General features: G+C 36.3%; 1 protein-coding gene across 3 annotated transcripts in view; it reads left to right on the forward strand.

The window, feature by feature from the left end:
• Positions 1 to 23,878, forward strand: part of HSPBAP1 (HSPB1 associated protein 1) — a 112,767-nt gene that overhangs the window by 87,365 nt on the left and 1,524 nt on the right. For all 3 annotated transcript variants that reach the window (XM_068389631.1, XM_068389630.1, XM_068389632.1), the window contains 2 exons: positions 3,624 to 3,722; positions 5,034 to 5,230. In XM_068389631.1, the coding sequence (XP_068245732.1) occupies positions 3,624 to 3,722; positions 5,034 to 5,230 (296 nt within the window). The remainder of the gene's footprint in view (positions 1 to 3,623; positions 3,723 to 5,033; positions 5,231 to 23,878) is intronic.

Below are 23,878 nucleotides of genomic sequence, written 5' to 3' on the forward strand. Positions count from 1 at the left end.
AAAGAAAGAAGGTGGAATCGGTTAAAAACTGAAAGTACATGGGCTGAATACAAAATTGCAATGGGCCAATACAACTACCCACTAAGAGGGGAAAAAAGAGAATACTATAAGAGAAAGATCCGCGAAGCAGCAACAGACATAAATAAGTTATATCGTCTCCTAAATGGTATAATGGGAAATGTAAATGTAAAAAGGCTACCAGAGGGGTACAGTGACCAGGAACTAGCAAACCATTTTCCAGTATTCTTTAAAAACAAAATAGAAAATATAACTAGGTCATTTGCAAATATTCAACATCAGATTAATACTACACCAGATACAGTACACAGATGAAATTAACAAGATTTAAAAACATAACACAAGATGATATCACCGGGATTATCAAGAGAATAGAAAACTGTGCTATCGATCCAATGCCAATATCTGAAGCAACTGGAGGAAGAAACTTTTCTAGTCTAGCCAAAATAATTATGAGAATAGCAAATGCAAGCGTCTTTGAGAGTAAGTTTCCCAAATCTGAGAAAATGGCTATAGTCATACCGGTTTTGAAAAGTGCTCTGGATTATCAAGAAATAAAATCTTATTGACCAATTTTGAATCCTTTGTTTCGAAAGTGCTAGAATATGTAATTCTTAGAAGGAATAGAAGCTTTGCCAGGCAACCAGCCTGCTTACAGAAGATTATACTCTACAGAGATAGCCATCTGCTCTGTTGTAAATAATATGCTGGAAATGATGGATGAAAATAAATGTGGTATTTTAATATTACTTGATCTTAATGCTGCTTTTATAAGATTCATTGAAGATGCAGGTCTTCTGGAAGCTATTTAACTTTCATAAGGACATCTTTGCTGATATATTTTCAGATTGAATTTCCTTTTATTCTTTATTTATAACAAAAAATATCAGCGTCAGTAATCTTCGATGTCAGAATGCTAGAAAACTCAAGATCAATTAATCAATAATTGTGTCTAGTTTACTTTTCTGTATGCTTTATTATAACAGGGTTAGATCATGTCCTCGTGTAAGCGAGGGAGAGACTACGCTGTGTAATTTGAGTTTCAACTCTACCTTAACAGTTATTCCATGCTTGTCTTTACTGATATGTTTATGAATGTAGAGTTGAGGTTGTTTGTATTTTTGATGAAATTTTTTATATCGATATTTTGTATGTTATGTTTGATCAGAATTATCATACAATATTGATTACTGTCACTACACTTTCTCTCTTGGGAAATATGTAATTCAACATATGATTTGAAGGTAAAAGTCATGGAAAATCTAACTTTATTATGAAAGAATTTTTCCTATAAGTACCTCTGAATCATGTTAAGCGGCTCCCCTTCTCCTCACTTAAGTGCTGTTTATGATTATAGAAATAAATTGCGACATCCTAAATCATATTGATACTAAAGTCAAAGACAGCTAAGCCAACTCATGCAGTTACCAATTAGGGACATGGTATACTGGCAGAGACAAGTTTGAGATTACATGGAGAGTAATTTGTATTGTATCTGGATTTATTCTAAGTTTGTGAAAACCCCACTTCTAAATTAACAGCTTATGATTCAAGGTTAGGTATGGAAATATTAGATTTTATTATTAAAATGTTTTCTGAACTCCAAGAAATAGACACCTCATTCTCTTCCAATTATAAGAAATATTCAGGATTTTAAAAGTAATCTTGGTATGTCTTATTACTCTTATCAGGTGTTTATAATGCTCTGTACAAGCCCTTGCCAAAAAGTTCTTTATTTAACACTAATAATATTTTTGAATGGCTTTTACTTATTCAAAGAGAGTTTTAAATCTTTTTAGCTTATCAAAGCTGATCTCCTACCTTAGGAAATTGAAATCAATTGATCTCTCCTTTACCTTTCTAACACTTTTTGGTGCCATTCACTAATATGGCTGATTAGGGTAGTAGGTGCACAGTGAATAAATAGTAACAAGTTTATACATTTACAAGTATTTTACTTTATCAAAAGTTTTTGTGCCTTCCCGAGGCTTTCTGTTCTTTCATCAATGAAAGCACCAATCCAAATCTCTCTTCCTCGTAGAGGTTGCATCTGGGTCCTTCAGGTTAAGCATTCCATAGCAGCTCAGTTCCCTCCTTCCTAAATTTCTATTTGTTCCAACACAGAGACTTACCTCGAACTACTTTATTAGGAGGTACCTGGAATCTCCTCTCAACCGACCAGAGTTTTGTGTAGTTTACCCTACTTTTGTTTTCTGTGAGGACTATCCCAGGCGGAAGGATACGTGCCCTGAGGCTAGTCCCGAGCCAGGTCGCGTGTTAGCTTAGGTCTCGACCCTCAGTAAGTTCTCTGGTCGCGTCGTGATATCATCTTGACGCTTTCCTTGTCTCAGTGCGACCCTTTGTGTCCCCGACTCGTGTATCCCACGTGGCCCGCTATACTTTCCCTTGTGCTCTCGCGCTCCTTCCTAAATTTCTATTTAGGCAACATAAAAATAAAAGTTTTGATGAGAGTCCTCTAATTTCCTTGAATATATATTCTCTCAACTTCTTTTTCATATTACAGTAATTCTAATAATGTACTTGGCCTTCAGCCTGGTAAAAAAGTTAAGGGTCAGATCAGGACTTGGGTTTTTGTGGTGTCACCCTGAGAATAATTCAGTCGGCTATCTCTTGGGTATATACACTGATAAATTATGCCATCATGTGGCTCTGTTGTTTGACTTTCGTCATATAAGGGTAATGTTAACTGAAAGTAATTCTAATAATGTACTTGGCCTTCAGCCTGGTAAAAAAGTTAAGGGTCAGATCAGGACTTGGGCTTTTGTGGTACTGTATCACCCTGAGAATAATTCAGTCGGCTATCTCTTGGGTATATACACTGATGAATTATGCCATCATGTGGCTTTGTTGTTTGATTTTCGTCATATAAGGGTAATGTTAACTGAAAGCATTGCTAGATCGTCTTTGCAGTATCCCATTGTCCTCTTGCCACATACAGTTTTTAACATTTTATTCTATCTGTTATCTTGCTTCCTTTCTTCCTTCTTACCATCCAGCATTTCTGTTACTTCATAATGCAATTATAGGATTTTCTTCCAATTTCACTCATAGATCTTTATACTTCAATTCATTTAGTATCTGAATCTATATCTTTTCATCCAACCACTCTGAACTCACTCTTTTCACTAACTTGCTATACTCTTTAATAACCTAGTGGATTAAGCATCACATTGTCAGACCAAACTTTAATGAAAAGAAAATCAGATATGAAATTTAACTCTTTTTATCCCTTTGAGTTTGATGAAGGTTTGACCAAAAATAATGTTTTGATACTAAACGTCATACTTTATTAAATTATATATATATATATATATATATATATATATATATATATATATATATATATATATATATATATATATATACATATATATATGTATATATATATATATATATGTATATATATATATGTATATATATATATATATATATATATATATATATATATATATATATATATATATATTGCTGTATCCTTTTTTATTCTGTATATACTTTTTGATACTTCAGAGTAAACATAAATATATGAGCTTCAAACTCTAGTTTAAGTTATTGTATATTAATTTTCATTTTGTATCTTGCAGAGAGAACAGGGGTTGCAAAATGTATTAGATGTGCTTCTTGGATGGTGTAAACAGCTTAGATGCCTTACTCTTTACACTGATTATCTTGATTTACATTTGGTAAGCATATGAATTTATCATAGTTAGGAAATCATATTATTTGACTGATTTTTCTGTCTGGAGTAGTAAGGACGGCATAAAATTTGTACCAGCCAAAAAACATATAAACCATCTGAATCTTAGTAATTTCAATTAGAGTATAATTTGCATGTCTAGAAATATCATTTTGTATTTAGACAAAGATCTATCTTGTGCTCTGGGTGCAAATGGAAATCATGTGTTGCAGTTTGTTTATTTTTTAGACCTAACTGTTATGTAGTGTAGGATTGTATTGTGTTTAACCCCTTCATTACCAAACTCTGCCTCTGGCATATTAGCATATCTCCCCACACCAATGAAGTAGTTTTAACAAGATTGCATATTGGTAATACAAGATTGACCCTTGGATTTTTAATGTGCACACCTTATGAAGGAAGTACTACATATTTTTGTAATTGTAAAGCTTTTAAAAGAGAAGACAAAGATATTTATGATTTGATCAGTAAAGTTTGTTTGACATTTTACTAGATTTTGAGAGTTTCTACATTTTTAAGATTTTAATGTCTTTAAGAATCATAGGTTTGATAGATGAAATTTAAAATTTCTATGTATCATAGATTTTTATCTCTTAATTTATTTTTATCTATAATATATACCATGTAGTTGTTTTTGTCTTCTATTAGATTTAATATCTATTTTTCCTAATTTTGGCTAATGTAAAAGAATGTCATGTTGATATTTGCTAACAACATTGCAATTCTGTGGGTCAGTAAAAATGAAGATCACAAGTGTTTTACTAGAAGGTGGGAAACTGCCCTCCTTTGACTAAGTATTGGGCTCACTTATTTCACACACAAGTTGTGGATGACTGGCTGGTGCCAACCATTGTGTGATGATTGTTTGGTTCCCCTGGCTATTTAGTATTTACTGAATGAATGTCATATTTGTGGAAATCTGAGAATGATTCCTCTGTAAAGCTTATGGTGGGGATTTCTGGTACATGCTCACCAAGGTTCTTGGAGGAGCTGTTTGGTGTGATCATTGGCATTTTCAAGTTCATATCAGAAGCTGGCGTTCTTACTCATTTTCCAAGATACATACAGTTGGAAATGTTTTTTTTATATAAATAAGTTATTTATCTTTTTATAGTTACTGACTCCTAATTAATCTTACTCCAGTCAGCATCAATGGTTATATATGTTATGATGCCAGATGATTAATCATTCATTCATTGTGCAGTTTTATATATAATTTTATATACAACAGTTATAAATATGTGACCAGTAGATTTCCTACATGTATGTACAAGTAAGTTATTTTTGTATTCCTCAGCTATTTTATCCTGTCCAAAGAAATGGTCTCCATTACTTAGAGGAACTTAGAATTGGATTACAGAAAGATCTCAGTGAAGACACAATTATGTGTTTATTGAGAGGGACGTATGTCTTGAAAATATTAGGAAGAACCGATTGGTGGACTTCCATGACAGTACAGAGTCGGCAAGTTCTTATCAATCTTCTAAAAGCAAGGTATGACATCTGAATTGTTTTACTGAATGCAAAGTACAAAACTGATAAAATTGTAGGTAATATTTGTAAGTTCTTCAACAGCTGTGTAATGAAGTTAATGTCCTATAAGGAACAACACTCTAACTGTAACTTAAATATCAATGTGCTTGCCAAATCACATTAAAATGGGGTCTTCCCTGAAGACAGAACTGCACTTCTTATCACTGCTTTTAAACTTGTACTTTGATTATTTCATATTTCCTTGTTCTATTATGTAGGAATATGTTAAGCTTGGATGTTATGTGGCCATGCCTTGATAGTTTGCTGGTTGTTGAAACATGATATTAATTCAATGGTGCTTATTCAGGTGTAAACCCAAATGTCATTTTCCCTTCCTATGAAAATTGTTGATAACCTAACTCATATTATTCATAATATTTATTAGAAGTTATTTAGAAACAGTTCAGATTTTACTTGTTAGCAATTTAATAATGATATTCTATTAGGTAAAGGTGGTTGTGGATAGCCCCAGTTCTGCCAATTACCAACTCATTTTTATAATTCATTTAAAGTTTGAACATACTGTAATTATCTGTTCCCGATTTTATAGCTTGTCATTTGCAAGGGCTGGGGTACTTGTGATGCTTTTCTTATAGTTTTTACTTTTGTACAAAAATTCTTAAATCATGTTCATAAGGGTTATGTGATTTGCCTCAATTTCAACCTGCTTGTGCCTTGTTTATCTTGTTTCCAAATTAAGACGGATGAGAGTTTAAACGTTTAAAAGCTGCTCATGAATGACTGAGTCAAGAGAAAGTGATATTGTCTGGCAAGCAAGACAATACCTAAGAGACTGACCATGTATACATATGATCAGTGCCCAAACCCCTTCTGCATCTAAGCTGGGACCAGGGAGGGCCAGGCAATGGCTGCTGATGACTTAGTAGATAGACACATAGGCACCCCAAAACCTCCCATTTCTAGCTCAAAAGGATGGTAAGGTTGTAGCTACTAATGGAATTTATGAGTTTGAGCTGGACTGGAATGCCAGTCTGGCCGTCACCAGTCAGGGATATTACCACATAATGGATCTCAGAGTACTGGAATACTATTAAATTTATAAATTCTAGATTTCAGAGTAATGTTTACAGGCCAATAGTGACTACTAAAATTACCTGTGGTGTTTGAAAGGATATTTTTCTTGACCCTATATTTTTCTTATATGCACAATATTTATTGTGTTCTTGAAAACAAGTTAGCTGCTTACAACACTAGATTTCCCCCCCCCCCCTTTTCATGAACCAGATCTTTTCATTGAAAGTTTCTTTAATACATGCAATTCATTTTAAGTTCTATATGTCATTCTTGATTGCAAATTCACTTTTTAGAAATATGTCAAGATTACATTGTCTCAGTATACTGAGAAAGTATTTCTGTCCTAAGGAAAGGTTTATTATTGGCTTACATTAGGGATCTGCTCTGAGTCTTTTCCCGTTTTTAGTCATTATAGACACTTATAAGAATTAAAGAACTACAGGAACTAATATTTGGTTTGGTAATGATTTGGTCATTATATCAGACACAGAAGAACAACTGTAAGACAGGTTCTCAGCACAAAAAGGGGCCCTAGAAAGGAAAGGATTCAAGGTGAACATTGACAAAACGGAGCTAATCGTTAGTAGTAGAGGAGAACATAAAGAAATAAACATTCAAGTGAAAGATGTTACAGTGCTAAAAGAGAACATTAAGTTTAACCACTTGGGATCAATAATAACAGTATGGCAGTACTGAGAAAGTAGTGAGACAGAGAGTGAAAGAATCATGGCATAAATTGAGAGAAGTAACTGAAGTTGTTTTAGACAAGAAAATGCTATTAACCCCGTCGATACGAGGCCGCGGATCCGCTGCTCAAGCTATGTAAGAGATTTGTTACCATCATTTATACTTGCTCGGATACTCTATAATAAGCTACATTTCCATGTTTATTTGTTTTACTGGTGATTGTAGAACAAATTTTTCAAAAGTTTGCTTTATTTTAAAATGTATTTCACTCTAAACAATCAAAATATTTTTTCCATTTATTGTGAAGTGATTATAGAATAATGTTCCAGAAATTTGTTTTATATAATTTTCTCTAAAGTAATGGTAAATTTCTGTGATTTTATGTGCAAAAAACTTTATATTCATTGAAGCAACTACAGTATATTATTCCGTAATTCCATGATGAATAGCCATCGAAAGATATCAATCAACCCGTCTGTAATAATGGACTTTAAATTGTACAGAAATGTAATAAGAATATTCATTTCTTTCCTATGAAACAAGAAATATTCAATAATGCATAATTTATAAGGTATACGATAAACAAAAAACTGATGACAAAAGAAACATTTCTGGACCTGCAAGAGAGAGAGAGAGAGAGAAAGAGAGACGTAATATAAATTTAGTTTATTAGACATAAGGTTTATTCGTTCGTCTGTCATTCTACCCTGCACATGACTGTTACTATGAACTGGGTCATTCCTGTTTTGGGTATTTCAAGAGCTTAGAAATAGAGACTGCGCATGTAAGAACATGATGAATACTGCATAGAATGGCAATAAATGGAAATAATGACAGTAGAATAATTCTTACTCGTGAAAACAATGAACGATACTAATGTGAAATATATAAGACATAATGTAGAAATGATAGCTGATAAAAAAGGAATAAAATAGAAAAGACAAATCTCGTTGTGTGTCAGCAACTTGTATTGCTGTTAAAGCATTTTTATCTTGTTATGAGTGGGACTTGTGGTAGTCAGAGTAGGATATTGAAATACACTAAAATAGACCTTACATAATCATGAATAAGGACTAGAATCGCAAGTATTTCAGTTGGGGTGAGGTGAGATGTGAAGATCCTTATGTCTCCAAGCTGGGGGTGTCTAGGGGGATTTGAGTAATGCCTCAGGTAGGGAATGTTGCCATTGGCTAGAGAGAGAGTGGTGTGATTATTATATGGTAATAAAAAAACAGACTTAAATGGCTCTTACACATTCAGAAATAAAGGCTAGCATCCCAAAACCTTTGTTGGTTGGCTAAGGAAAGGAGGAAGAGGGGCTAATATTAGGGAGAGGAGATTTTCTCTTGAAATTTCCCGAGCGTGAACTGTGTGCGAGATACAGTCATGTGCTATACTGTTTTGTAGCTTAGCCTGTAATAATAATAATGATGATGATGACGTATCCGGACATTACAGAGTGTATTATCAGGCATGTTTTAACATAAAATGTTGTCATCGTAGCGAAGAGGTTGAGACTCAAATTGAAGATCTATAAGATAGTTGTCAGGCCCACACTATTATATAGGATAGAAACTCGGGCACTTGAGAGAAAAGAAGAGCGACTGTTAGAAAGAACCAAGATGAGGATGGTAATATGGCTTGCTTGAACATCACTACTGAAAAGGAGGAAGAGTTAAAATATAAGATGAATGGGTGGATGTAGTGATGAAGGTTATGGGTGGAATGGGATTTGGGAAAGAAGATGCAATGAATAGAAATAGGTGGAGAAAGTTGATTCGAGTACGTAACCTTATTATATAGTGTGACTAATAAGGTTGAAAAAAGAAGAAAATATTTTGCAATGATATGAATATTTGTTTTCTGTTTGGTCCTCAGAAGATTACCTTTTTCTTGAGCTATTGAAAAAAAACTGAGGTTGTTAAATTCCTTATCCTTAACTTTGGTATTCCCTCTTTATAAGAGATTGCCTTCATGCAGTTTTCAGCTTCAACATGGAACATTATTTTCCATGTTGAAGTTTTGTGATGGACAAGAATACTCTTGGATTGGGGGGTTATTTTATTCTGCAGTTTGACTCAAAATGTCTCTCAGAAAAATGTTGTTGCTATTTCTTATTATTACTTAACCTCCTTCATATATTATCAACAGTTTCCTACCTTGCTGTTTAACCTCTCTTTCACTTTTCACTGTCTAGACTAGGTTATTAAGAAGGGATACCATTGCATGCATTAAGGTTATTTTGAAAACCTGTTATGGAGCTGTGGTGGTTTTTCCAACTACCTGGTAATCTTTGAAGCTAAGAAATAACAATATCCTCATATTGATATGTAAGTCTCTCTTAAAAAAAGTAGCCCATAGATTCCAGGAGTAGGCTGGTTTTAGACGTAGGGCTCATGACAGTTTGTCTAATTTGCCTATCACTATGATAAAAGGGGCGATGATTGTCTTCTTGCAATGCTCTCAGTCTCATCAAACAGCTTCGGTTACACTAATCTTGGTAGTAGGCTACCCTTCCTTTGGGTAGGGAGCAAAATTTCTAGTTGTTTTTAGGGAGGATAAGTGATCAGAGAGTAAACAAGCATGCAGGAGGAATAACTCATTTTTTCTTACTAGGTTTTGTTTAACTGATAACTTTTTTCAGATATATCTACCTTGTTTATTAAAATAGTGATGGTGTTCTTGTTTAGTATTTTTATGAACAGGTTTACATGATTTTAATTTTAGTCATCAGATCATACATGGACTAATGTGATATTTTGATCTCAGGTATTTATTGCCCTCTTTAATCAGTAGAAAGCGTAATCATGAGTTAATGTAATATTTGATAATACATTATGAATTTATTTATTAATGAGTTGTTCAATACAACCCATTAATCATTAGTTGCTTTTATCCACCCTTGAATGGTGTCCAGTCTCATCAAAAGGTCAAATCAAATGCCAGACCACAACAGTACTGACCTGATCTAGTTGGTGTTCTGTACCTCATCCCATCTACTGTATCAACTCTAACTTGTAAGCAGTGCAAATGCTGCTTCCAGTTGTCTGCATCACTATGCTTTGTGCCACATTCTAAAGCTAAGTTTTTTCACTCTATTCATTTTTTCATTACTAACTGAGTGAGCTTTCGGCAAAAATATTTTTGGCAAGTTTTAACTGTTACAAAATACTTTTCATTCTCAAACCTTAGCCTATGCTGTGTTTTGTTTAAAGGATTTATGTAGTGTTTCGTGGTAGTTTAAAAGCTACAGTCACCCCTCAAAGTTCGTGGGGTTTAGGCAACAGAGGTCATAGCAAAGAGTGAAAATCCACAAAAGAATTGGTCCCCTAGGGTAAGATAACTCAACACAATCCTCACCAACTGACCCCAGCTTTCGTATGGTTGACTAACGCTTTAGATAACCGACATTTTTTTTGCAGTTCACTCTTTGTACTGTAATTGTACAGTACAATAGTATACAAACTTGTACTTTTACACCCTTGAAAAAATGAAAATATTCAATTGTTTATTATCAAATGCTTGAATAACTTTCTTTTAGAAAATGTGTCATTTCTTGCTGAAAGATAATGAAATTAGAATTTGCATAAAACTTTTGCTGTTAATGAAAATAGGCATTTTTTTTTTAAAAGAAAACTTTTCAAAGACATGACAACATAATAACAAAATATATCCATCTATACTAAACATTCTTAGTACTTATTTGTATTACAAAAGCATTCTTTTTCCATATTTGTCTAAAAAAGATACTTTACAGCCAGTTTGCTCGATGAAGGCTAGATGGCAAAACGTTGACTTTTATTCTGACTGCAGTGGGGAGAACGAGTTTTAAAAGCAAGGAAATGTTTTGTTTTTGTTGCAATACAAAAACTAAAAAGAATGTTGTATAGAATTGAACACAGTTTATTAACTTATCATGGTATGTCCTTGAAGAGCCTTGTTTTTCTTTTAGAAAAATGGTAATTTTTATTTAACAAAGATTATCAGATTATCAGAAATGGTATGTAAATTCTAATCACCTTATTTTTGAAAACATGAAATGACTCTTTATCTAAATGAAAATTATTGAAGCATATGATAATTTTATAAGAACAATTATATTTTAAATTTTTTTACAGAGAGAGAGAGAGAGAGAGAGAGAGAGAGAGAGAGAGAGAGAGAGAGAGAGAGAGAGAGAGAATATTTAATACTGTATTATGTATTGAATTTTACTTGAACATACTCTGTTTTAAAGCCTCTTTTATTCATTTTTATTTTTAATATTTCTCTACATGTAGTTTTATCACAGAATACAGTACTGTGTTTTGCAGGCATTAACAATAAAGTTAGTGTACATTTGTATGTTTGCTGCTTTATTATTATTATCTTATGACTATTATTATGACAGATAGTATCATGTTATTACAATAGAAATATGTAGTACACAGTAGAGTAGGAGAGGTAAAAGGGAAAGGAAAGATAATGTGAGGAGGTGGGGAATCAAGAACGCCACCAGAGTGAAAAATCCACGAATCTTTAATAGAGTTATATAGTAGATCTCCATATGCTAATAACTATAATCGCAATCTGTGTCATTTTAGTTGTGGTAATTTAGGATTTCCCTAGCTAAGTATTTCCCTAATATCCATGTTTGCTCTTTGTGTGACCTTCCTTAAAGCTAGGAAGGAGCAACAAGGTGAGATAGCCATGTTAGTGGTGATGAATCCTCTTGTGATTAGTCCTAGGCTTTCAGTGACTATTGAGGTATTTAATAACCATTTGGAAAGGCCTCAACTTAAAGGCAAGGCTGTGATGTGTATTTTCTCCTTAGACAAAGACCCCAATTGTATCCTTTGTATCACTGAATATAGTGCAGGCCTGAAATTACTTGTGCTTGGCATATGGAGGGCATATTCAAGATTGTTTTATGATTGTTCAAAGTAAACTTTATAGACCTAAATACAAGACATCAAAGATCTTTTTATATTTTATTTTTTCAACTTTGTCAACTGATGAGTTTTCTCAACTAATTTCTTCTGCCTTTCATTAAGGAATGGGACTCTGCCCTATTAAATCAATATTTTGTGGTTGCTACAAATTCCATCTCCATTTTTTTTCTCAACCAATTTTTTTTAAACCATGTGAAAGATAATTTTATGCAAAAAAATTTAGATTGGAAATTGTTTTAGCATTCTAACTTTTCATATATATTTTGTCAATATACATTTTACCTTTAAAGGTCACTATTTCTCATTTGCATGTTTTTTGTTTGTAATAAAATTCTAAGTACAGAATGTAGGCTATAAAATTCCATATTTTTCATGTTTTAAAGACAAAAATCAGTCAATATTAAGAATTAGTAGCAAATTTTTTCTTAATATTTCATATTTTCAGAAATTGGTCCTCAAAGATTTTTGTAGAGATTGACTACATAGACTTTAGTATGTGTAAGGATGGTATGGGTTTTTAGTGGTAATTTTCATCCCCACTAGAAATCATAAGAACATAATCAATCATATATTAGTGATTTACCAACTAGTGGTGAGCCCCTTCCCTTAAATCCAAAAATATTGCTCCCAACACATATTTATACACATGTACCAGATACAATACATATATATAAGCAATACGGGCTTATATAATATATTCTCATCTTTATTTTCCTGGGCAAATTTTATACTTTTGGCCTATTTAGTTATCGTCTTAGATAATTTGTGCATCTTTCACCATAACCATAACATAAAAATTGTAAATATATAAACAACCAGATAAAGAAATAAGAAGAATATATATAATAAAGGGACCTGCAATGAATATTTATTCAGGAGCATTATATAGTATATAAGAAAATGGATATATTCCTCAGAAAATTATAGAAAATGGTGGAATTACTGCGTATGGAATACTAAGATAAATATATTTCATTGAATTTTTTTGCTGAGAAGTTGGGACTGCTACCCAGCTCAGAAAAGGGTTTTGTATTGGACCAGACACATAGATAAATATGTAGAAATTTTTTTATTAGCAATAAAACAAATTTATTTCCTTATAAAATCATTTGAAAAATGCAATATTCTGAATTTCCAAAATTCCAAGCCAGAGGTCATCAGTCGTTCTTCTTAAGGAAAGAAGACTTCCTTGCGACACCATGGTAAAGGGTAGCCCTTCTTGCACCATTGGTTGGGGAATTGGAGTTATACTAACTATTGAGGAGACTGTTCCTTCATGCTCAGAGGTTGAAGAAATGTGTAGGCTAAATGAGCATTCCTTCGGACAGTGTCTCGTGCTTTGGCTCCCTTCTCCATCAACGACTGCCCTTTGGCTTGTCTCTCCCTCAACGACTCCCCTTTGGTTTAGCCTACTTTTTCAACAACTCCCCTTTAGGTTAGCCTGCTTCTCCTTCAACAACTCCCTTTTGGTTTGCTTCTCCCTTAATGACTTCCCTGCGGCTTGCTTCTCCCTCAACGACTCTTGTACTTTGGCTGGCTTCACCCTTAATGACTCCCTTTTGACCTGCTTCTCCCTCAGAGACTCCTGTACTTTGGTTGGCTTCACCCTCAATGACTCCCCTTCGGCCTGCTTCTCCCTCAGACTCCAGTACTTTAGCTGACTTTTACTCCTCAGATCCACTGTTTTGGCTAACCTTGCCTGCTACTTCACCTCCTAGGTGTAAGAGGAACCTCTTGTAGGGACTTCTAAGTACATAGCAGTTTCACAGCACATGAGTGAGAGTCTTGCTTCTGTAACCCATTCTCTGTAATTCATTAGGATGACAGCATGTTACCTCTACCATTCCCTAACTCACGCTGACAAGTCTTTTCTTGTCCTGGCTTGTCCTCTTGGTTTGCAAACTCTCTGCTTTCGGATTGCATGAAGTTTTACTGAGAAATTGAAGCTACCTTTATGAGCATTTTTTGGTAACTTTGTTCAAAGTACAACTTCCTTGAGCTTGTCCATTATTGCTGCATTTCTTGTTCTTGGGCAGCCCTGTCACATGTCTCCACCCTTGCTGCCCATCTCCAAGGACCAGTATAGGATTTCCCAATATCATTTCACCTGGGAGACTTGCTAACCACTTGGATTTCTCCCTTTTGAAGTCTTCAGGCCAAAAACAATATCTGGGCAGAGAAGAAAAAGGGAAATAGATCTTCAGATGATAAGCAAACGCTAACTCAGAGCTGCATAGGGTGAGGCCTCATCAGAAGAGGAAATTTCCATGAAAAGGTCCAGGCCATCTAGTGGCTCCCTCATTGTGGGGTGAGCCTTGGAGTTCTCCATTCATCCGTTAGTTTGTATGGCGATAAGCTCTTCCGGTAGATCTACCTCCCCCTTCCAGCAGGAACATTACACATCACCTCATCAGAAAGTTAGCTTAAAAGGCACACTCTTAGTAGGGGAGAGAGATTCATCTCCCTCAGGGCCTTTCTATTTTTTATGTTCCTCTCACTGGTGTTTCCCTCCCCCTATGCATTTTGTATGCCCTGATTTCTCTTGCTCGTCCTTTACATCCTCCCTCTCCTGGGAGGGAGAGATTGATCCTGAGTTAGGCTAAACTTCCCTGTCTTAAGCCTAATACATTCCTGGAAGGAGCATGGTGAATCTCAAGGAGTAGTAAATAAGATATTATTCAAGGAGGTAATGAACTTGGTGCACAATTGGAGTTCAGTCACCAAAAGAGATGTCTGAGAAAGTAACATCAAGCAAGGGAAGCACTCCAAGACCATTTAGTTATTATCTAAGATGTCCCAGCTTCACTTCCCCTAAAAATGGGACACCTAGGAGAGGTACTGCGGGGAGTCAGCTCTCATTTTAGTTTACAGGAGTAGATTCTTGGTCACACTAGCTCCCTGTTACATAAGGACCCTTCACTGGAGGACATATCCTCAGCAAGAAGGATGGTTAACTCTTGTAAGGAATTATTACTTCATATCCTATGTCTCCTGGGGAATGTATTCATATAAGGTGTAAGAACTGTCACCTAATGTCTCACACAATGTTCTGGCCACCAAAACACCTCCCAAGAACAGCATAAAAATAGACACAACAAACACAAGACTATGTCATATATTTTTTTTTATCCAGGAACAATGGTACTTTATTGTTTCTTTAGATCAATCAATAACAAATATTGTAAGTTTCTAATAAAGATGTTTCAAATAGTTTGGTTCCTGTAAATGAAATATATTTTGAACATTTCCCATGTGGGCAGAAACTCATTTGGATTGTAATTGTGTATCCTTTTCAGATAAATATTACCGGCTACCCTGAGCTTTATTTCCTCCATCACCTCTGGGAGCTAGGAAGGCAGATATACTGGACAAGTTCCTCTTCTCAGAAAAGTTGGTTCTCTGTTTTGGGAGCAAGATTTTCCTGTATGGTCTCAAGGGGCTCTTATCTGTTAAAAAAGACTTCTCCAAGCTTCATCCTCCACATCCCATAGGCCAAATCCAGGTAATAGGTTTCCAGTATGGGTCTGGTCTCTCCATAGAGTACCAAGGTCTCAGGTTTCATGCAGTTTGAACTCCTCATGCCAACAACAATGTCTTTCCCATCTGTGTCCAGGTTTCAGAGCCAATGCTTACCAAGGTATAAATTATCGTCTGGTAACAGCTCCTCAGGTTTTCACAAGAATCCTACCAATGGTGATCTCTAGGTTCCATGAGTAGGTGATTCAGCTCTGTAAATACCTGGTCAAAGGACTGATCCTACCATCCTCATGGCATTTAAAGGAGAGAGGTCTAGTAATCTTGTTGCACCTCATTTATTGGACAGAGATGGGTAATCATGTTGGGTCTCTGCTGCTGACTGAGCATGGAGAACAACTAGAATAATTCAGACCTGGCTAATTCAACTCAAGCCACATAAGTAGTTAATAAGATCGAAATTTTGCAGGGATGAGGAAGCCTTTATCCATTCCTGAGATACTCTACCCCTTCTGAAAAATAGGGCATGTGTCCATAAGGCATCTAGTATCCCTGGAGAAGATGATCCCTTTTAGCAGGTTCAGGATTTTCTCCCTTCAGTTCCAGCAGGCAAGGAGCTGGAAGATGACAGAGATACCAGATAGACATGGTGGAGGGACCATCTCAACTTACTGCTATGAGTACCTCTAATCCAGGGTAAAACAGAAACCCTCATATTCAGTGATGCCTCCAAACAGGGCTAGGTTGATTCTACTCTCCAGTTGGACCTGCAAGCATGCAACTTGTGGACAAAAAAAGTGCCATATATACTCCATGTTAGAAATATTATCTGTGTGGATGTGTCTCCAAGCTTTTGAGCCCTTTATTCAAGATCAGAATATCAAGGTCATGGCAGACAACACCACTACCATAGCATACCTTAAGAACCTGTGTCATCCACTCAGAAGATTTGTATTAAGTGGTAGATAGGCTAAGGTAAGTGAATGACAATTAAACCAAGGATCGTGAGATGTGTACACAATATTGTTGCAAATCATTAAGCTGGAGGATTCAGATTTTCGTATTGGAGTTGTCCTTCAATACAAATATCAGTGAAGGTCTTGATGGAAGTGGGAGGTCCTAATGGTAGACTTCTTTGCTACTTCCCAAAATCTTAGGATACCACTCAGTTGCTCTCCACAGCCAGATCTGTGTACATAGGTTATGAATGCTCTACTCCAGGGGTGGTGCTTCCTTGACTTATATGCCTTCTCATCCTTCAACATGGCCTGCCAGGTTATGGAGAAGCTCAGGTCAGCATGCAAAATCCACATGATACTCATTGTCCCATGCTGGCCTATACAATATATAAGAGTGGTTCCAGGACTTATTTGACCTAGTGGCAGATATGTAAGATCCTTGATTCTATGTTGGAAACTGTTGAAACAGAACTATAACTGCAGGTTTAATGACAGCCCTAAGGTTCTCATTTTTCATGCATGGAAACTATACAGCTTATTCGTAGAAAGATAGGTTTATTGGAAAGGATTGTATTTGATGTCACTATACCATGCAGCAGATTCACAACAAACCTATATCAGGGAAAATGGTCAAAGTTTTCTGATGTATATACTACATCATATTTACTATGTCAGCTCACTCATCTGGAATAATATCCATTTGTTAGTGTTGTTCTACATCCCAACCTAATGTCACAGATTCTTCTGGGTGGGCTTTAATGAAAAGTTTGTGTTATTAAAATACTTTTATTGCTAATGGCTTACATTACTGCTCAGCTTTCAATGGCTTGTGACTCTCGAGTAAGAACATCGAGGTAAAGAAACTCTTGTATGAAAATGTGAAATAACAAAAGAGCATCACTCTTAAAAGACTGGATTCTACTGTAATACAAAAGTAAGGAGAATCACATCGTATCTTTGAGACAATTAACAAAGGATTGAATCCTTCGTAACATACGCTACTACATTTATAACTATGTTCAAATGTGTTCTATCACTGCAATACTGTGCAACATTACTCTTAATACACGTAGCGCATACTGTACGGTATTACAGTACAAATACTTAACAGTCTCCTCCCCCTTAACTTGACATTGTACAAATCTTTACAAATTTAATCTCTCAGGGGATTTCCCTCTATTCATCCTTTTGGGAAGTACTCTTACTTCACCCTGTACTGGTACATGAATAAATGTTGAATCTACATTTGATGTTTGAGCATCTTGGTTAATATTTAATTCATTTGATCTAACTACTAAAAATTTTCCATCTCTAACATTCACATGATCTACAGGATTTTTATTTAACGGCTGTAATTGATATACATAATGTTTAATAATATTTTCACCAACTTGGATATCATATTGTAAATTTCCTATCCCTTTTACAATTTCTCCTGGTTCCCACTTTTCTGGAGTATTTTAGGATCTTACCATAACATTAGATAAAGGGGAAAAATTTTTTACTTTTGGAAGACTTTCTAATTGCTTCTACCTTTTTCTTCTAAATTACCTTGTAAACTTGGATACAACAGATCTAACTAACACCTAATCCCCCTCCCCATCAACAAATATGTTATTTGCATTTGTTTTTCTACACTTCATGTTATGCTTAATTGTTTGAAAAAATCTTTCAGCTTCTCCAATTGTGGATGGATGATATGTTGCTGAAAATGTATGCTTAATACCATTTACATTACAAAATTCATTAAACTTTTGTGAGGTAAATTGTAGACCATTATCAATTACAATCTTTTCTGGAATACCATATGTAGAAAAAATTTGCATTAATTCTTTTACAGTTGCATAAGATGTTGTCTACATTGTAATTATTTCTGGCCACTTACTGTATAATCATATACTGTACTGTAGTTCAGCCGGCATGTTGCCGACAGGGCCTGTACCTGGTGTCACCGGCACAGCCGACATGCTGCCGGCTGGGTTAGTACCTGGCAGCACTAGCTGACAGAGAGAGAAAAAGCATGGAGTGAAGGGCTGCCTTATTAAAATGTATTTTTACACTAAATAAGGGTGTAAGTATATAATCTTACTGCCTTCGTCCAGAAAGAGAGTTCAAATGGAATGGGAGAACGTATCATTCAGGCTTCCATCCAGCCGCAGGATCTGTTGACGGCATTGCCGGTTTCAGGACTGTGGATTGCAGTTCAAGGGAGGACTGAAGAACCTTCAGCAGCTGAAGGGTCTCCAACCGGCAGCCGTCATAGCCGGCACAACCTTCCCGGATCCTTGTGTTCATAAGGGAAAGACTGAGAGACTAAACAGCTGCTTATGTAGGAGCCCGCCCGGCAAGCGGTGAGATTGCAGGACAACGGCCACAGGATTGCGATGGCTAAGTCATCGCTAAAGGACAGAGCGGAAGGGAAAGTGTCCTGTATCCAGTGTAGAAGAAGGCGGCAGGATTGCCGCCACTTCCACACAAGAGTGAAACAATGTTTCAGTATCGGCACCATCCTAGGCGGCAGAAGAATAACTATTCTTCAGCCTAGGGTCTGCCGAATCTATCAAGTGTAGAAGAAGGCGGCAGAATTTCCGCCGCCTCCACACCAGAGAGAAGCAATGTTTCAGTATCGGCGACATCCTAGGCGGCAGAAGAATACTATTCTTCAGCCTAGGGTCTGCCGACACAGGAATAGTCTTCTAGACCACAGGGGAGAAGGTGGCGGCATCATACTACCACTTCAGTTGCGGCCTAGGGAGGCTTAGCCTCCTATGCCGACAGGGGAGTGACTACTCACCCTGCTGCTCTTCCGCCGGCAGAAAGACTGAACACTCTGAGGTTCTGTCGAAAACCAAAGCCGGGATCTTGCCGGCAGAGGTGGGAGACAGAAAACCCTAGCCTAGGCAAGCTGGAGTGAACTACTCTATGGCAAGACCAGAAAGGGTTGCCGCCTGCGGCGGCACTCAGAGGGAAGGAGGGATTACCTTTAAATCTCCACAGGAGACAAGTATCGAGTTATATAATTCTAGGAGATGTACTATCTCCCGTTGAATCAATAAAACGATACACAAGGGTAAACGGGGACAATGTCTGAAAGTATACTACAGCGCCTAAGCTAGATACCCTAGTGCAAGACGAGATCTCGGTTACCTAAATCACCGAAACTCTAACGCATATGATCGACAAAAGGAAGAGGAAATTATGCATAAAATATATATCTTTACTAGTATAATTGTGCCTAAATACCTTTCATAATTTATAAATGCTATTACAACCGGGAAAGTCGTTCTGCTAACTAAATAACACATGCATAACGAACGACGCGCCCATGGCGCCTCCGGTGACAGGCCTAGCTCCTTAACACATTAAATTACTCTAATTTCACTGTGAAGCAGGAGCTAAAAATTATACACTGTAAAGAATAAATACTCAACTTTCCTGAAGCAAAAGAAGCTGGAGAATGTATAATGAATCCTCACAAAAGCGACCAAAAACGTTAGATTAACAGGGAACACCACCGTGCGAAATCGCTACAAAAATAGGAATGAGCGCCATCTTGGATACAGCGCCATCTAGATACTCAATAGTAGTATGGGAGGAAAGGTAACCTTGATAACGGCTCCCCTTCTATTTTTGCCACTCTTCCCCCTCGAAGCAAAAACGCTATTCGGGGTGAAGATTGCTGTGTCGTATCAAGATATACGTCCCCTGATATATGCGATATCCTTAAGAGAAATTTTAAGGATATTCACGCCAGGAGTTAGAATTCTGGAGACCTAAAGGTTAATTCTCTGGGAATATCACTGTAGCCAAATATCCCTTAGAAAGCTACCTATAGGAACCTTCCATCAGGACGACATGGCTTGAGCCCAAAAAATTGGTTTACCATTTATGAGTACTACCAATATATGTTTTTTTGCATCTTTGTTGACAGAATTTATGCAAAACAAAATCAGTTTCTGCCCTATCCTGATTATCATGAACATTTCCTGCATTATTCTCTTGGCTTATAGTATCAACTGCTGCATTTATTTTCTTTGCGTACTGTTTAGGAAATATACAGACATTTGCAAAATGGACCATCGTTCTACGGTTCATGCATGTCTGTCCCGTAGCAAAGCCTTCCTTTGCTTCGTATGCAAGATGATCAGTTTTACTACACCTGTACCATTTTGGTTTTTCCTGTTGTTTCTGCGCATAGATCTGAATCTGACATTTATGAACATTAGAGTTATTACTATTATTATTAATTGCAAAGCTACAACCCTAGTTGGAAAAGCAAGATGCTAAAAGCTCAGGAGCACCAACAGGGAAAAAGCCCAGTGAGGAAAGGAAATAAAAAAGAATAGAATATTTTAAGAACAGTAACAACATAAAAATAAATATCCTATATAATCTATAAAAAACTTTAACAAAACAAGAGGAAGAGAAATAATATAGAATAGTGTGCCCAAGTATATCCTCAAGCAAGAGAACTCTAACCCAAGACATTGGAAGACCATGGTACAGAGGCTGACACTACCCAAGACTAGAGATTGATGGTTTTTGATATTGTAGTGTCCTTCTAGAGGAGCTGCTTACCATAGCTAAAGAGTCTCTTCTACCCTTACCAAGCGGAAAGTCGCCACTGAACAATTAGAGCTCAGTAACCCTTTGGATTAAGAAGAATTGTTTGGTAATCTCAGTGTTGTCAGGTGTATGAGGACAGAGGAGAATATGTAAATAATAGGCCAGACTATTCGGTGTGTGTGTGACGGCAAAGGGAAAATAAACTGTAACCAGAGAGAAGGATCCAATGTAGTAGGCCTACTGTCTGGCCAGTCAAAGGAACCCATAACTCTCTAGCGGTAGTATCTCAACAGATGGCTGGTGCATTTTCCTATGACTAGGCCTTGACGTATTCTTTCTCTGATTCTCATTGACTTTCAACTTTGAGCCTATCTTGCTAATTGTAGAATTTTTCATTCTATTGCTTGGAAAATTACCTATTATATTACTTTGCTTATTTGATGTTTCTAAAATATGCCTATAATCAATACCTTGTCTAGTGTTAAGTCCTTATCTTCCAGTAATTTTTTTCTTAGCTATTGTGATGTGCAATGGGCAATCACTTGAACTATGATAACATTTTCTAACTAGAAATTCACATGAAACAGCTAAATTTTTAAGTCTAGTCACAAATGCATCTAAACTTTCATTTTCTTTCTGATATGCCTATGCTGTAAATTGATACCTTTCAAAAAATTTATTGACATGAGGTGCAAAATATGTGGTAAGAGCCTTAGTTGCAGCTTCACTTGTGTTATCGGTAGGTTGCAGTTTCTTAAACACTTCCCAAACCTCTTTATCTGCTGTGTGCAGTAATAACACCTTCTTCTGTGCATGTTTCATACTACCTAATGCTTCTAAGTATATCTTAAATTCCTCACACTACTGTTGCCATTGTGTTCCAACAGAATTGGGTTTAGCAACAATGCTGAATTTCTCAGGATGTTCGATATCCAGAGGCATTTTGAATTCTTACCTGGATCAGGTTAGGCAAATGAAATCTTACAAAATTAACTTGTAATATTTTCCTCTTTGTGTAACCAACAGGGTAATTCTGCACTATTCCCTTGATAGTTGACTACTTCCTACTTCTTGAGATGAAGTTGCCAATTTCAGCCATCAAGGGATACAGGTAAGCTCTTCCCCATATCTTGAGAGACAGGAGCCTAGATACTATATTAACATTGTTTGAGAATTTGGATGGGCTTAAATCATTTCAGTCAGTCCTGTCCTAAGTTATCAGGTAGACCTCCCAATTGTGACTTGTTGCTAGTGCTAAGGAGTCTTGTTAGAGACCTGTATAAACATCTCTGCAAAGCATCTGTCTAGGACCTCTTTGGTGAGACTTTGTTCTTGCTGGCTTTAGCCTCCTTGAAGAGAGTAAGTGAGCTTCACATTCTGTCTGACATTGTAACCCACACATTTTTCTGGAACTCAGTGGACCTTTTCTTTTCATAGGTTTTTATTAACCAAAAGCCAAAGGTCTAATCATTCAAATAATATGGCTCTCCCTTTTATCCTCCCTGCCCTAGCAAAAAACAGGTGAGGGGAAGTCATTACTCTGCCCTTCCAGAGATGCAAGACAATATCTGTGGAAGACCAAAGTTTATCAAACCTCTCCCCCCCCCAGACTTTTCTTGAATATACAGTATCCAATTGCGCTAGCAAGCGATTATAGAGGCCTAGGAAATACCTAGCCCAGTAGGTGAAGGCACATGAGGTCCTTGTGATTTCCATTTTAGTGGGGCATAAATATAATTATCAGACAATGTTAAAGCAGGAACGTGGAAAAAGCAGTCCAACTTCTTGAAATTTTATAGTTGTAACTGATCAAAGTGTACAACGGGCTGGTGATATATAGCCATTTTTTCAAACTGCAATTCTTTATTAGATACCAACCATCACTTTACAATGTCTTACACTAAGAACAAAAACATCCCATTAGACCCCTGGATTTACCAAATGCTTCAAGTGGTGCCTCTACTTAATGGATCTTATTGAGTAATGTCACTCTTTCCTGTCTAGCCTCGGTGGTTATTCAGGCATTTAATGTTGAAAATTCATGTATTTGAAAAATTAGTCGTAGGTCGTCTTTTCTTTTTAAGTAATAGATTCTGTTCCTAAAAAGGTCCTTGTGACGGGAGTTCTTCCTGCTCAGGGTAATAGAGAATTCAATTGACACTGATCCAACCAGAGAACTGGTGATTTATTTAGTGATCATGGATGATAATAATTGTACAGTACCTTAACAATTACCTTAACCCAGTCAGCAAAGCATTAAAGCTGTCAACCAAGGTATTACTGAAAAAGTCAGAAATACTTGATTGATGAGTTAATATAAACAACAGAAACAGCTGGACTCTGTCTAGTGAAGAGCTCCTATAAGACAAAATCAATTTCTCCAGGACCGAGGAAGGAGTGGGTTTAGAACAACAATGAAACATACTTTGCGACGGCCCTAGACTTCTGTTCCGAACTCCCTCCTGGCGGTAATCTGTGTTGTCTGGTGGTTGTAGGGAGCATTCATCCCATCATCAGCTTATCCGTCTTTCTGTGTACCATGCCAACAAAGCATGCATACTCCTTCATATGAAAATATCCAGCTATGGCCTTCATTGTAATGCACAAAGCCTATGGTTCACTAGTATTTTGGGTCAGTCTTAATCCATCTATCCATCCATCACAAACAGGGTAGGCACTTTTGTTTCCAAAATGGAGGAGAACGGGATCTGCCCCCTTCAACATTGATAGTCCCAGTAAAGTCTGAAAGATAGGAATAAACTTTAGAATATGAAATTCAAGTATAATTATTTTTGAAGACTCAGGAGAGAGAATTAAATCAATTACAAATATTGGTGGTTAGGTGAGAAGAGTTCTCCTGTCATAATTAGGTAGAAGGAGCAAGAAGTGGATGATTGTCATAATGGTTGCAATTAGACAATTAGTAAGTGAGAAGGTTTCAAATCAACCCCATCACAGGA

The sequence above is a fragment of the Palaemon carinicauda genome, chromosome 16 (assembly GCF_036898095.1).
Source record: "Palaemon carinicauda isolate YSFRI2023 chromosome 16, ASM3689809v2, whole genome shotgun sequence".
NCBI classification, from domain to species: Eukaryota; Metazoa; Arthropoda; class Malacostraca; order Decapoda; family Palaemonidae; genus Palaemon; species Palaemon carinicauda.